The 16,722-nt window shown below is 35.8% G+C and overlaps 1 protein-coding gene across 1 annotated transcript; it reads left to right on the forward strand.

Annotated features, from left to right (window-relative positions):
* Positions 1-3,544: 3,544 nt before the first annotated feature.
* Positions 3,545-16,296, forward strand: LOC136823201 (cyclic nucleotide-gated channel beta-1-like). The gene is made up of 8 exons (XM_067079372.1): positions 3,545-3,689; positions 5,178-5,342; positions 5,521-5,698; positions 6,319-6,478; positions 6,665-6,982; positions 13,143-13,262; positions 14,543-14,668; positions 15,046-16,296. The coding sequence occupies exons 1-8, from the start codon at positions 3,584-3,586 to the stop codon at positions 15,931-15,933; spliced, it is 2,061 nt and encodes a 686-aa protein (XP_066935473.1). The 5' UTR covers positions 3,545-3,583; the 3' UTR covers positions 15,934-16,296.
* Positions 16,297-16,722: the final 426 nt, after the last annotated feature.

The raw sequence follows: 16,722 nt of genomic DNA on the forward strand, positions 1-16,722 counted from the left end.
ACTTGCTTAGGTATGAGACGGCAAGGTTAATGTATTTAAATCATTTAAAATAAAAAAATTAACTTTACTTACCTTTTTCTAGCTTATCAGGTTCCATCTTTGGTTAGATTTAGAATGCACAACTGGCCCACGCTTCTTGAGATTGAACGATCAAAATACAGGCCTCACATACGAAACGCCAAATCAGAACATTACAACATCTTCTTGAAAACGGCGTTTGTCCACGGAAGAATATTTCAATAAATTCCAAAATACTGTAACTTGGTCTAATGTCGACATCCCTCGTCTAAATTAGACACCCTTTTCTAGAGCTGAAAATAATAGAAAGGCCGAAACTATTTTTGTTTGCTTAGTGGTCAGAGAGGAAAAATTCTTTTTCAATCACCAATTCCAACTTTCATATTAATTATTATTCCTATCTCTAAAGACGGATGTCAAGATTAGACCAACTTACGGTACCCCGCGCGGTCAGCAATTTCTAAAAAAAGCGACAGCGTGGGCTGTCTGGGGTGTCCAAGGTAGTCTCTCAAAAACAAATAATACGGACCGCGGGCACGCAACACAGAAACCCCGGACTGTCCTGGGCATAGGCAGGGTCGTCAATCAAGCTTGATCTCAAAATATTCAAACCTCTCCTATCGCTTGCTGTAAGTATTCCATCATTGTTTCATCTTTATTTTTGCTATGGCTTGCATATAGTTTATATCAGGGAGGGGGTCGGTAGTAAGATCTCAGACATATATGAGTAGTAAAAGGATTTTTACGAATTTTTACATACCATCACCCAGACTCTTGGAAGAGGTATTTTACTACCCTGGTAGTAAAAGTTTTTAGGACAATTTGTCATAAAGACCACCTATTTTTTGGTTGCTTTTCGGACTGATTTTACAAAAAAGCTAAAAAATGATTATTTCTGTGACACATTTTTCACTTTGTGCAAAAGTTAATGTTTTGACTTTAGAATAAAAGTCTTTTTTATATTGACAAAAAATCTCGAGAATTTTTTGTTTGCAGCAAACAACTTTCCAACCGAAAATTTTCAAGTTATAAAAATTTTCAGATTTTTTCAGAAAAGTCATCCAAAAAATTAAAAGAAATTACAAAAATAGCTAAAATTTGCTAATTTTACCAGTTTTAACTACCCAGGTAGTAAAACTTTTCCAATTTATATACATAAACTTTTTCACCAGATAATCCCAGAGCAGAATTTTTTATCTCCATAATACCGTCAACGCAACTGCTCTAACTTGGGGCGATTGGTCAAAACATAGGACTGTTGATATCTGGCCTGTATTTTCACCTACTGTTAAATCTCTTTGACAACAAATTTGTTTTGATAACTCCACCAAGTTTATCAATCATAATTTCTGTCATAACATGTCACGATAACTTTTCACTGATAACGCACCCTTTTTAACTTTTTTGTTTTCATTCAAAATTACCGGACAGCAATTGGAAAATTAAAGCCGGTATCCACTTTCAACCGCTACGTCAATTTTGACCAATGGAACTGCTTCATTTTTCAACCTACCTTACAAAAACGTTAAAAAGTTTTCGCTCATTTCATGCCTATTGCCCAATGGGATTAACAAATAACGAGTGTGTAACTTGCCGCTTAAGTGACGTCAAACGCTCTATCATTTTGCTACTAATATGGTCTTCTTCGTTCCAGACAATTGGTTTTTCTGATTAAAATTTCTTTGCCACGATAGAACGTCAACAAATTATACCCCTACCAAACAGGAGGGGGGGGTACAGACACAGGGTACTGACCCATAGCCAGGTGGTGGTGTCTATTTTTGCATTTCAAAAAAGTTAGTACCCGGTACTACTTTAGGGGTGGGGTGGGTATTTTTACTCTTTAAGCAAGTACTATTTGGGTACTTATTCACAGAATTATGCTGTTTTTCAATAAAAAAGTAGTTTGTTGTGATATTTTGACTTTTTTCAAATATTAATTTTTTTGATTTGAAATTTTTTTAAACGACAAATTTTTTTTACTCTTTTGAGAAATTTTTTGATTTTTTTGAAGACAAAACTTCCAAAATGATCAAGAAGTGTGTAATGAAAATCAAAGGACAAAAGCTTCTGACTCCATCATTGATAGTTTGCTTGAAATATCTGTAAAATTTAAGATTTTAGGGGTGGTGTCCCTATTTTTTACAGCAAAAATGAAGTAGTACCCGGTACTAAATATGGGTGGGTGGTACTAAACAAAATTTTAGAAAAAAAACAATTTAGTACCCTATGATTTTTTGCATTAAGATAAAAGGGCAATGTTTTCAAAGAAGTGGCTAAGCTGTTTTTTCGGGAAATTTTTTTAAAAATTGGGTTTTTTTCTTTGGGGTCCCTTTTGTCATTTTTATGGAAATTGGGCATTTCTCTTGATTGACTTGGTATTTTTTGCTGATTTTTTGCACACTGATGTAGAATGTTTTTGTTTAAAATTTGACATACAGTAGTGCCTGACTTGAAAAAAATTCTTTTTGGCAAATTTTGCCTAAAAAGTGCCTAAAATGGCTTTTTTTGGACTTGCTGTGAAATTCCTTTTTTAGTTTTTTCTGATTTTTTACATAAAATTGTCTTCCTTAAAATGTATGACTTTTTAATGTACTGTATGATTTTTTTAAAGATAGAGTTTTAGCCAAATTTGGGCCAAATTTCGGATTTGTGGAAGTTGCTTCATTAGATTTTATCTTTAAAGAGCTAGAGTTATTTTTACATGAAAGAAAGGATTGTTCTGGATTTTTTTTTGTTTGTGCTCAAAACTTAGCATGGCTTACCTTAGCTGGGAGACCTGCCTACTCTGATTCGTGTGGTTTGGAAGTATAACATTTAGTTAAAGCGAATAATAATATAGAAACAACAGAGTAGCCAGGTGTTATTTTTTGTAGATGCCAAATCTGGTCGTAGAATTCTATTGGCTGTTAAACAATTGTTGAAATCACCTGATATTATTGTTTTTATTGGAAGTGCACGAATCTGATTGGCTACCATAACCTTATCAACGGCTTTTTTGGCACGAAATTCAAACCAAATGTAAACAAATTCAAACTGGGTCAAAAATACCATACTCTCAATGAGTAGCTTCTGATGGGATTTTTGCTTATGTGGTGTAAGTTTGAATAGAGAGTATGGATCTCCAGACTAGGCTTACCTAGACTAATAATCGAAAAGCCAATGTGAAACAAGCCTCATCGTGTTTTTCAAGCTTACGTATCTCTATGCTATGATGCTATCTTTCCTTTTTCGTTCGAACATTTTCATCTTCTTTCACCATGTTTCTAACTATCATATCAGGTAGGTCCAATCAGCATGTTGCTTGTTTGGCTTGGAAAAGGTTCATCAAGTGGGGGGCGTATGCATAATTATGAAACGGAACAGTCCATTAGTAATAAGTCAAAAACCAGAAGTACGCAAGGCCAATTTTATGGGTCTGCAAGAAAATTCAGTTATGTGGATAGGAAGGCCATAAACCTTTTTTTTTGTAAAATCTTTGAAATAAAACTGCTCGACATGTTTCTACGATTGGTAATTTAATTTGTGTTGTTTTCTTATTCAAAAAGTATAAAAATACAACAAAATGGGTTGCGGAGGCTCAAAAGGAAGTGTGGTTGATCAGAATCAAAACCATCCACCACCACCGCAACAGCAACCACAAAAACAACCTCCACCACAAGTTCAGTCCCGTGAGTTGATTAATTTTGTTTCTTTTACCTTTTAAGGATAGTTATATAAAAGAGAAAAGTATTTTACTAAACATGAACTTCTTTTTAGAATGCGCTAGCATTTCAAGAGCATTGTAGCTCAAATATTTTCCAATTTTACCTATAACAAGCCAAGGTTTTAAGGATGGTTTAAGTGAGAACTGATTGTTCCGAATTTGAGTGGTTTTTTTTAAACCCTTAGGTTTAACCCTTAGTTTGGCTAGTTTTGGACGAGGATTCATTTGAGAATTCATTTCAGAGGAGATTTATAATTTTTTTTTATTAAAATGAATATTACAGGTTGTAGGCACTCAGTGGGCCTCTAAACCGATCTCAATTTACAAGTTTTGTGTAACGAATTTCTTTGGATGGCTTTTCCATGCTTCTTTCAACTTTTCTTTGAAGCCTTTTATGGAAACAGCAGCTACCACCTCAGACGGCAATTTATTCCACGTAGGGATGGTTCTGTAGTAGAACGACTTTGTTTGCGGGCCGCGGAATCCATCACTTGCAAAGTTCAGCATGAGTTCATCTTTGTGTTGTCGATTCGGACGTGGTCGATGGGTAGTTTTCTTTGGAATCGTAGCTTTATCGTAGAAGTGAAGATGCTTATAGACCTGCACCATATCACAAAAAGTTCTACGAAACTCTAGTGTTGGTAATTGTAAGCTCCGTAGTCTATCCTCATAAGAGAGATTTTTGTAAAGTTTGACAAGCCTTGTCGCACGTCTCTGCACTCCTTCCAATAGGTTGACGTGTTTCCTTAGTTTCGGGGACCAGACTGATTGTGCATATTCAAGATGCGGTCGAACGAAAGTACAGTACAAAGTAAGAAAAATCTGCGGGCTAAGGTTTTGGAAGCCACGGTTAATAACTCCAAGCATCGAATTGGCCTTGTTGACTTGCTTAGAGATATGTTCCTCGAAACTCAACTCTGCATCAATAACAACACCAAGATCTTTCTCTATGAAAACATGTTCCAGTTGATTTCCATTTAGAGTATATGGATGTGCATGTTTAATGTTTGTAAACTTTCCGATTGTAAGTACATGGCACTTGTCTGGATGGAACTGAAGCAACCAGTCTTTAGACCATTTCTCCAGCTCCTCAATATCTTTTTGTATGATAAGAGAGTCATCGATTGAGTCAACTTCTTTAAATATCTTTGTATCATCAGCAAAGAGTAGTATGGATGAGATGATTTTATCAGGAAGATCGTTGATATATAGAACAAAAAGTAGCGGCCCAAGTACACTACCCTGTGGTATTCCACTTACTACATCATTTGTTGTTGATTTTGACTGGTTCACTTTTACCTGTTGTTTACGTCCGTTAAGGAATGCTGTTATCCAATCAAGTATAGGTCCTTTGAATCCATATCCCATTAGTTTTTTGCACAATCGACGGTGTGGCACGGTATCAAATGCCTTTGCAAAATCTGTTTTTTAATTTTTTGTTAACTTTTATTAGAACCAAAACAAGCCCCAGTGCAGCCAGTGGCGCCACAACCACGTCAACCACCACCTCCACCAAAGGAGCCAACTCCACCACCACAAAAAGAACCGACCCCGCCTCCGCCAAAAGAACCATCACCACCACCACCGAAAGAACTTACGCCACCTCCACCAGTTGAAGGTTTGTCACCATTCTACAGTTTGATTTTATTCGACCCTGCACTACTAACTGCAACTTGCTGCCTGTTTTACACTTTCCCAGTCATTTTTATCATGATCTTTAAGACTTCCTGTCAGGAGTCTTGTTGGCAATACATTTTCTCAACATTCTTAATATTACGTAGCTGATTTTTATTTAGAAACTGAAAAACTTACACCAGAAGTATTGAAAGAGTTTGCCAGTCTTGAAAAATCTATTCAGAAATTGGAGAAAGTTCAACCAGAAGAAAGATTGATGTTGATCAAATTCGAATTGAAGCATACTGAGGATTCTGTGAAAACAAAAGAAAGTGAATTAGATGCTGCTACATCTGTCGCGTAAGTTGTTCTACCTTTACTATTACACTTTTCTTCTATGTTTTCTGTCTTACAATAATTGAGCAACATTTACATGCATAGCGACAGCCCGATAAAAATATCAGGGGACTAGAAAAACACCACATTTTGGTGCGAATTGGCGAATTTGCATGGTTTGAAATCTCAAACTATTATTGGAACTAATAACGAAAAATTGCATTTCGCGGGTTTTAATTTTCGCGGTTTTTTTCATTCTGGAATTTTCGCGGGTTTTAATTTTCACGGGTTTTAATTTTCGCGTTTTTGCTCTCTTTTGGACAAATTTCTTTCATTTTCCTAGGGATTTTTCAAAATTTTCGATAAAATCATGGAAAAAATTGTATTTCGCGGGAATTAAAATTTCCGGTTTGTAACTCTCAAAATTTTTTGCGGGCTCAAATTTTTGCGATTTTGACGAAAAACGACGAAAAACGCTAAAATTAGTTCCTGCGAAAATTAGTTCCAGTAACGTATGTCTTTTTTAGTCTTTAGTGAACGTCTTGACTTCCATTCATCGACGTAAAGTTAATGAATGCTAAAAATTTGGATGGTCCTAATTTGATTGCACACATGATTTATATGTTTTTATCTTTCTTTTTTAGAATGAAAGAGTATGCGGATTACGCTAACTTTAACGTCCAAGAATACATGACAAGCAATCACATCTCTTACCTCTCTCAACAAGATGCTGACGCAGCATTTAATAAAGAAAAACAAGAATATTTGGGGGCCAAAAATAAAGTGGATAGCTTCAAGAAAGAGGTACATTTCGAATATTTGTTCTATTTTCGAAGCATAAAGATAAACGAGCTAAGAGACCTTTTAATGGTAAAACAATTTTACCACCGATTTGAAAAAAGACCAGAAACCTTTAGAATTTATTTTGTCAATCAATATCTGATTCCTTTGAGTCGTAAGCTGATTATTCCAATTGCTTTAACCATCTAGGTCGATCGTTTGAACGCTGAAATAGTGTCTTTGAACGGAAAATTGACAGATTCGACTGCTAAAGTCAATGAGCTTCAATCACTCCAAGACAAACAAGACGGGCTACTGGAGAATCTTTTCAATGGAGATTATGGAAGTGAGCTTGAAGATAAGCTAGAAGCGGAACATGAAGAACTGCGCTCGAAGCGTGATCAGTTAGTTTTGGTGGCCATGAAATGGAGGAGTTGCAAAGATGCACTTTCAAAAGCATGTTCGCAGCTCGCTTATTCAGCTGCCCGATGGAATCAAATTAAAGAATACCCTAACATCCCCAATGTCGTAAGTAATCAGAATAGTTTACAAAAAAGTCGTAATACTAAGTGTTTTTGTGTTGTTTTTTAGTATAGTATTTCGGTGTTTAGAGTTAATCAGAGAAATGTAAAGAGATGGAAAAACAGCTTCTTGAAAACAATGGAAAAACGGCTCGTCATATACCAGGTCTCTTGCCCTTAAGGGAGTTAATGTCGAGTAAATAGGTTTCTTTTGTTGTCGCTATAAAAAATCTGCATAATTAGCGTGTTGTGACAAAATTCTTTTGTTTCAAGCCTGATTATGCACAAACTTTTAGGGCTTATATTTTGGGTACACCTCTCCTATACGAAAGGTACCTATATCTTCTTGCTCATAATTTCCTAGCGATTCTACTGATATAACCGCATCATGACCGCACCATAATATGGAAAGCTAGAGCTTGAGAAAATTATAACTTCATCTTGATTTTACTCGACTTCTGACAGTTTTACAAGAACCAATTTAATATCATTGCGTTAAGAATCTTTTTTGCTATACATTGGTAAAAATATTGCTCCTTATTCTTAAAAATTGAACTAGTAATCGGCAAAAAAGGAAAAACAAATTTTCATTTTTATTGTCAAATCATGTAGAAACCGTCCAATTTGTATGGCGAGTCGTCTTTGATTTGGGCTGCTTCCCTATAATTGGTTGTTTTTTCATTCAAAAACATTATTAATAACAATGCTCACCATCAAGCATGTTTCAATTTTCAATAAAATTGATTTTTGAATCCTGTTGAATATTTAAAAATCGCCGGAACAATCTATTTTCGCCGGAAAGACAGTATTTCTTGAATTTCTCGAGCTGTACTTTACATATTCTTTTTTAATTTTTCATACTGATGCAAAGTGACAATACCTTAAATGTGACGGAGCCCGATTTTCGAAACACATTTTTTCCGGCCGAAATGCCGGAAATATGCCGTAAAAACCGGTTTTTGAGATTTTCTCGAATTTTCATCTCTAGTTTTTTCTGATTTTTTTTTGCAGAAAGATGCGTATTCGCAATGCTCAAAACATGACCGAGTTCGATTTTTGAGAAAAATCTTTTTTTTCGGCCTAAAATGCCGGAAATTTCCGTTTTTTTTAATTTCATTGGATTTTTTCGTTTTATGTCTTTGTTTTTTTCAAACAAAAACATTATTTATAAGAATGTCCACGATTAAGCATGGTTCAATTTTTAATGAAACTGATTTTGGTACAGGAACTTTCTAAAAATCGCCAGAACAGCCGAGAATCGCCGGATTTCTTGAATTTCTCGAGTTTTTCTTGTATTATTCTGCATTTTCATACTATTGTTGTCATTTTTCAATTGTCTTATTACATCAATCTTCAGGTAGGTCCATTCAGCATGTAGCTTGTCTTGTCTTCTTCATTGGCCAACGTTACTTTCAATGGCCGCCATCTTTTCGTCTTGAACATATCATCCTTTCGAGCACCAATTCGTTCTGCAGTGACACCGTTTATCTTTAATCCCATACGATTTCCTACAGCTTCCTCCACGTAATCTTTGTCACCGCCCCGCTGTTCCTCTTTGTTCTCATCTTTATTTTCACCTAAATGATGGACAATGATGTTACATCTAGTTAAGTTCTTCCAGCGATCTTCTTCTCTTTCTTCTTTTTCATTTTTGATAAATTTCTTAATGATATCCTGTTTCTTCTCCACCTCTTCCTTCGTGATATCTGCATATGTTGCCCGTTTGGTTCTTTAGCGACGTCTGCTTTGTTTACAGCCATAAGTTCCTCCATTTTCTTCTCTAGATTATGCAATCTAGTGTTGAAAGTACAGATTCAAATATTTGCTGACCTCAATCTTGACATTCTGCTTCTTTTATTGTTTGCGTTATTTGGTTATTTCTGACTCTTTTCTTACTTGTTTTGATTTTTTCCAAAAGTATTGGCGTGACTGTAACACATTTTTTACAATGAAGCGTCGGCTTTTGTATTGCAGACAAAGCTGAATTTGGTATGCGGGAAGCTCCGAACAAGCATAATGAACGAATCTCTGGCATTTCCTGCATTGTAACATGTCATTATCCTTTTATCCTTTATTATTTCATTCGTGAAGCATTTATTGGTGGTACAGGATCCAATTTTTTCAGCATTTTCAGTGGATTTTTCATCGATTGTTGCCATTCTTTTTAGCATGATGTCAAAAAATTCAAAGTGTAGTACTTTTTTGTGAAAATTTAATCTATTGTAAGACATTTTGTGCAATTTTTAACCTCCTAGGTCAAAAATCCAGCATTGCCCAGGGGGTCTTTGATTCGCACTAAAGCGAAAAATGAGTAAAAATGGCATTTTTTGCCCATTTTAAGACTACAAAAGGCCAGGAAAGGGTCAAAATGGTTTCTAAATGATGTCTTGTACTAATATTCAACATAAAAAGACAAAATAACCCAAGCGAGATTGCTCAATGTTTCAATTTCAAGCTAAAAAGGCTGATTTTCTCCGATTCTGGGTAGTAAAATGCATGAAAGCAGCATTTTTGAGGAGCCACAACTTTTAAACTTTTTAAGGTACACACTTGAAATTTCAGTAATGAAACACTTCAGAGAAAGCTCCAGGAAAAATCAAACTTGAGTTTTTAAAAATTTCTTATAAATCCATAATGGCGCCCTGAGTTTTTTTTTTTTTTTCTTTATTGAAACAAAGACACTACGAACATATATTACAAAACATTACTTAAACATAAAATATAGTCCCTCCCCCCGCTAGGAACTAACGTTATATCGCCAGAGGTACTAGACTATGTAAAAAATAAATAAATAAGTAAATAAAGAAAATAAAAAGAAAAAATCTTGGAGAAGGAAGCTACAGTTGTTAGGTAAAAGCCTAAAATAAAGCACCGCTAAACCTTCCAGTTTCGTTAAGAAATTCAACAACAGAACAAAGAATAGATTTATTTAGATTTGAAGTCAAACTTTCATCCCCATATAATAAAAGCCGACAGAAAAAAGGAGGGTTAAGTGGCGGATGAAAAATAATGCCTAGGGTCTGAAGTTTGTCGAACAAAGATTGTCTTGCATGGGAATATATAGAGCAGTGCAGAAGAAAGTGTTGAGTGTTTTCAACAGAGTTAGTTCGGCAACCACAGAAAGGGTCTAAAGTGTCGCGGAAGCCATGTCTAAATTTATGCTCGTTGAGATGGCTGAAACCGACCCGAAGTCGATTAAGAAAGATCACTCCTTGAATGTCAGGAACATCAAAAACATGGGATTGCTTGGGTCTCAAAAATTCATAGATTGCTTTTTTGAAAGTTTTAATTGAAGGTAGATCTCGTACATTACCTCCCAGAACATTCCACTGAGATATGCAGTACGGAAAAAAAGTGTTACGGAAACGTTCAGTTCGTATATTAAGAGGATAAATAGGATTTCTTGTTCTAAGGCCACCTGGTGCTGTAAGTCTTACTGGCAGGTAGTTACGTAAATACGAAGGGGCTAAATTGTTAATAATTCCATAGAAGAATGTCATTCTTCTAGCAAAGCGCCTGTCAGCAAGACTTTCAAGACCAAGTTCTGAATATAGTTTTTCTTGAGACGTTCCACGAAAACAGCCTGTTATAGCAAGGCTGGCATTATATTGAATAGATTCAAGCTTCTGCACAAAGGTAGCATTTCCTGGGCGGTCATATACGATATCACCATAATCAAGATGAGGCCTAATGAAAGATTTATAAATGGTTAGTAGAGATCTCCTAGGCACATGCTTGCGAAGTCGGTTAATAAGACCAATTCCTTTATTGGCCTTTTGTATCTTCTCATCTAGATGGCGATCAAAAGAAAGTTTTGAATCTAAGATTAAACCAAGATGTTTCTGGTACTCACTGGTCGCGATATTAGAGTTATTAAAGGATATTACTGGAGCATTAGGAGGAGTGAGTCTACAGGTAAAATAGACTTCAACAGCTTGCTTAGATAGGTCAGGGTTAAAAGACATCTTCCATTGATGAGCCCAATCAGTTATCCTGGAGAGATCTCTGTTAAGTACATCAAGGCTCAAGAGTTGATCAATCACAAGAGAGAATAAAGAGGTATCGTCAGCAAAGATCTTGGGTTTTGACTCAAGGTTTTCTGGAAGATCATTAATATAAATTAAGAAGAACAATGGACCAAGAATCGAGCCTTGAGGTACCCCTGCATTGATTCGCTTCCACTCAGATGTTTTCCCATTCAACACAACTCTCTGATGCCTATCGTCAAGAAAGCTGCGAATTAAGGAAAGTAACGGTCCAGTCACCCCATAAGATTTGAGTTTAAAGAGTAAGCCATCGTGCCACACCCGATCGAATGCCTTTGAAATGTCTAAAAACACCCCCCTGGTATCTAGAGAAGGATCTTTGTCAAACCCTGTATAAATATCATGCGTTATGGATAACAACTGAGAAATGCAGGAATCCCCCTCCCGAAAACCAGACTGACAAGGAGAAAATAAGTTGTTATTTTCAAAATATCTGTAAAGTGTATCATAAATACACTTTTCATATATTTTTCCAAACACAGGAAGAAGAGACACTGGTCTGTAGTTTTTGGCTATGCTCCTGTCTCCCTTTTTATAGACAGGAACCACGTTTCCTTTCTTCCACTGTGATGGGAAGATGCCAGAGTTGATAGAAAGATTGAATATACTAAGCAAAGGTTTTACTAGAGACCATACGAGTAGAAATATTATCCCACCCATGGGCCTTGTTAACATTCAAAGAATTAATAATAGACTCGATTTTTTCTTCTTCAAATACAAGATTATCGAGTCTGGAGTTAGTAAGAAATTGTTCAGGTGGCAAAACACTGCCAGTATCGATAAGTGAGCATTGGTTTGAAAAAAAAGAGTTGAAAATATCGGCCTTCTCAGAAACATCGCTTACAAGGACGTTTCTTTCATTTCGAATAGGTGGAATTTTCGGGGTTTTACGTACGTTCAGAAACTGCTTCAGAGTAGACCAGTATTTCTTACTTCCTATGTTTGGATCATTTAAAGAGTTGCCAAGACGAGAAAAATAGTTATCCTTGGCAGTCTTGATGGCCAATCTACACCTGTCAACCATGTCAACAAGTGCCTGACCATCTAAAGGATTTCCCCATTTTCTCCAACGACGATATATCTTAGCCTTATCTAAAAGCATCTGCTTTATCTCAGGAGTCATCCATAACGCATCTTTGTCTCTGATGGTGATAGTTTTATTTGGAACAAAATTAGAAAAAATATTAAGTATATATTCAGAGAGAAGGGAAACACGATCTTCTACGTTGAGTCCCAGAAAGGAGGTTTCCCAATCAATGGCATTCAGGGCAAGCACGATTCCCCTCTCATCAGCACGAGAAAAGTCCCAAATCTTGCGTTTATAGGCTGGAGGGAATGTAGTTTGAAAGTTTAGTTTTACGAAGGGTATCTGGTGGTGGCAACGTGGATTAAGTGAAGGTAAAACCCCGGAGTCTAAAATAGGAGTCCGCGAAGATGAAAAAATAAGATCAATGCAAGAAGGAGAACACCCAGGACGAAGATGAGTCGGCTCATCAATCAGTTGATGTAACCCATATTGTGAAGCTAACTCGCTAATGTCCTCTCCTTGAGAATTTGTGATATCACCAGTCCACCAAACTGAGTTTCTTGCGTTAAAGTCACCGAGAAAAATAGCTAAAGTAGGAGAAACATTATAAATTTTTCTGATAGTTTCCTCCAATTTTTGTTTAAATGCAGAAAATTCTTCTGCATTTTGACTAGGAGTTCGGTAGAGAAGACAAAGAAGAAGTTTTTTCGAACCAGATTTAACTTCAAATAATATTAGTACAAGACACCATTTAGAAACCATTTTGACCCTTTCCTGGCCTTTTGTAGTCTTAAAATGGGCAAAAAATGCCATTGTTACTCATTTTTCGCTTTAGTGCGAATCAAAGACCCCCCTAGGGAATGCTGGATGTTTGACCTAGGAGGTCAAAAATTGCGCAAAATGTCTTACAATAGATTAAATTTTCACAAAAAAATACTACACTTTGAATTTCTTGACTTTGCCATTAATTGACGATTTACCCTATTTAAACGGCTTAAGTTTGTATGAAGGTCTGATCTTAATTAGAAGTGTGCATAAGGTTGTTAAAGATGATGTTCTGTTTTTAAGTGATTTTTGATTAAATTTTCTTTTAGGCAAAATACTACATGGCAACAGAAACACGTGATCGTTTGATTGGAGGTCACATGAACATCAGACATTGCATGGAACAAATCCAAATGAAATTGCCTTATTGGAATGACTCTGATGATAAGGTAAGGCAATTCCTTCTTCTTGAGAGGGTTACTCTTTAGAAAAATGAAAAGAATAATTTTCTAATTTTTCTCGGTATCTTTTTTAAATCATGCCAAGATTCCAATGTTGTGTCAAAGTTTGCCATCTATACATTTTCTATTTAATAAAGGATATTAAAATTCATAAAACAATCCCAATTTTATTTTTCAATTGTATTTAATTTTTAATGACTTTTTTCCATTCCACTCAACGTTATTTTTCAATTGTATTTAATTTTTTAATGACTTTTTTCCCTTTTATTCAACGTTATTTTTCCATTGTATTTAATTTTTAATGACTTTTTTTCCATTCCATCCATTGATTAGAAAATATCGTCATACAGGGTGTCCCTAATTAAAGTATCGAGTTTGAACATGCGATTGAGTAGAAAAGTTTGTGGTCGTGTTCACACTACGACCTCCCTTAATAAAAATGTAGTTAGGAGAATCTTTTGTTGACTACAATACAGAACGTGCATTTAACAAAGAGTCGAACGCGTAGTATTGTAATTTTTAATCGATCTTCCTTAATTAAGAGTCGTAAGCTCTATTGTCTTAAGGGTAGGGTAGAGGCTTCCCTTAAAACAAAAGATTTTATTAAGGAAGCATAAACAAAGAATGCGTGCAGTGAACAAAAAGTTTTACGATTTCAAAAACGAATGAACTGAGGAAAAAATTAGAAATAGTGCAAATGGTGTTGTTGATGTGTAAGATGAATGCAGTTATTGAGTAAAACCATTAGAACAAATATGTTTGCGGATTTCAAATGATGTATGGATACCAATATCAACCAATCACAGGTGAAATCGAAACTCTCAATAAAAAATCAACCAATGAGAAGCCTTAAGCAAAATCAATTACCGTGTTATAATAGATCTCGTGAACCTACAAAGAACTGTAATAAACCAGTGTATTCATCCATCGTAAATCTCTTTGTTTGACTTTGATAGATTTAATTAAGTAAACTTTCCAGTGTGAACGCGCCCTGTGTGTGTTATCGCTAAAATATAAGAACGTTCTCCATCACACTTATTACAAAAAGTAGTTACAACGTATAAATTAATCGTAATAACAAAGAAAAAAGAGGGAGAGCTTAAAATACAATTTTGTGAACACGCACATAAAACTTTCTACTCATAGTTGTGTTTCGACTCGATACTTTAATTAGGGACACCTTGTATAAGTAAATTTCCGGAGAACATTAAAAATATTTGAGATTTCCAAGAGGCTATTAACATCAAAATTATCAAACTCTTCTTTAGAACCTTGTAATGAGCGTCAACATCATTTACAATGACATCACAACCCAAAAAACATTCGAACGTGCCTTAGCCTGGTACAAATATTATCATTGGAGAGCTGCCCTTGGTTTGAACTGGGTCGAACAGGTATGGTTTTAATTTGATTGATTTAGTAAAAATAATTGATAGATAATGATTCAGTATGATAACAACTCGGGTATAATGTCTTATTACTTTTTGTTTACATTTCATGAAAACATGGGGGCTTTTAGAATCCGTAGGATCTTTCGTGGAACGCAACCGCGTGTGATTTGTTACGAAAGGAGATGTTGAAAGGGGCTTTTTATGGCTAAATAACTAACTTTACTGGCAAACTTCCAAATCCCCAAAATAGCCTAAAAATTTTACGAAGTCTCAAAGTTGAATTCAACGAAAATGGTTGATACCATTGGATAGGGCATGAAATTCTGAACAAATTCTGTACTAAACAAATTTCATTAATTATTATTTTCTTGTATCGTCAGGTTCTGAATCAGTTACACCAACAAGTTGGTGACGCAGAGAAATCAGTTCGTGGGAAATACACAGAGTTGAAAAAAGAACGCTTACAATGTATTCAAGCTAAGCTGAAGGAAACAATGGATGTCGATTTCAACATCGAAGAATTGATGAATGAAGAAGAAGGAGAAGATGAAGAAGATCCACTCCTCATGTCTACCATATTTGATGTTTCTATGGATACACAAGAAAGTGTGGAAGAAATGCCGGCACCAAAAGAGAATGAGAATCCGACCTCACTAGAATCTTTTGTGGCTGACGCTGATATGCCGAATGAGCCGGAAGGAGAGGCGCCGAAGGAGAGTTCACCAGAGGGAGAGGATGTAGGAAAACCTGAAGAGACAGCTTCCACAGAAGAAACAGGAGTGCAAGCAGAAGAAGGAGAAAAACCAGAAGCAGATGCAAACGAAAGTGAAAGTAAACCGGCTGAAGACAAACCAAAAGCACCTCCAATCAAAACGATTCCATTGGAAGATTTGGCACCTTTGCCGTCTCAAGATGAGCTGTTGGGTAAGGTAGAGAAACTTTTGGCGTCCGTTGAAAATGCCGAAGAGACTTTAGAGAAAAACAAACTAAAGCAAGAACAGCAATTACAAGAACAATTAAGAAGGCGTCGATCAAGAAGAAAGCGAATGGCCGATCAAGCTAAAAATAATGTTCAAGTTAATCAAACTGAAACCATCCCCGAATCAGAAGAACCTAAACCCGAATCGGATGCACCTAAACCCGAATCGGAAGAACCTAAACCCGAAACGGATGAACCTAAACCCGAAACGGATGAACCTAAACCCGAAACGGATGAATCTAAACCTGATGACAAGCCTACTGAAACACAGGAATCAAAACCAGAATAAAGAATCGCATGAAATTCTTTTGAAAATTAAATCTAAGAAAACCAATAATCTTTGAAAAAAATGCTTTTGAGCTTTCTGGTGGTAGTGATGGTGGTGGTAGCCGAGTAAAGTACTGTTCGCACGCAGTTCTATCGTTGTACTGTCTGATGGGTCTTGTCGACCGCTGTTTCCTAGACATACGAATAACGGATTGTATAATTTACATATAAATCAAAAATCGTCAAAGTGAAATCATCACTATCCTCGAATCACATGATGACGAGTAAAAAAAGACATTTTAAATAATTTGCACTTTATTTTTTTAATAATTTATTGGATTGACACCTACCGCTTACTCTTACGTTCCAAATGGGGGGGGGGTCGAATAAACGGGGGGATTTTCGATTGTCGGGGGTTGGAAATTTTACTTCTGAAAACCCAAAAATAAGGTAAATATAGGCTGAAATCAGACTATTAAGAGCAAAATAGCCTTCTCTTTGACAACTGAAAATATTTTTCAAAATTAATAAACGGGTGGAGTCCTAATAAAGTCTTGGGGGTTGGACAAATTTCGAAAAATTAACAAGCGGGGGCCGTTTATTTGGAACCTAAGAGTACTTGGTTATTTATGTATATGGGTTCCTTAGTAATGGCTTTATTTGGTTGTGACAATGAAATTATATCTCATTCTGCTAATGCCAATAAGATCTTGTAAACCTTGATGTAATATTGTATGATGCTGTATATGTAATTAATTGGCTCTCGCTAATTCAAGCTGGAACGGAAACTATGGAGCTGATGTTCAGTTTT

This window comes from Clytia hemisphaerica, unplaced genomic scaffold, assembly GCF_902728285.1.
Source record: "Clytia hemisphaerica strain Z4C2 unplaced genomic scaffold, Clytia hemisphaerica genome assembly, whole genome shotgun sequence".
Lineage (NCBI taxonomy): Eukaryota > Metazoa > Cnidaria > Hydrozoa > Leptothecata > Clytiidae > Clytia > Clytia hemisphaerica.

What these genes read in the sequence shown, in the direction of transcription:
- LOC136823201 (XM_067079372.1), top strand. Translation starts at nt 3,584, where the DNA reads ATGGGTTGCGGAGGCTCAAAAGGAAGTGTGGTTGATCAGAATCAAAAC. An exon ending in TCCACCACAAGTTCAGTCCC is followed by an intron (nt 3,690 to 5,177) that starts GTGAGTTGATTA and finishes AACTTTTATTAG; the next exon opens with AACCAAAACAAGCCCCAGTG. An exon ending in GTTTGAACTGGGTCGAACAG is followed by an intron (nt 14,669 to 15,045) that starts GTATGGTTTTAA and finishes TTGTATCGTCAG; the next exon opens with GTTCTGAATCAGTTACACCA.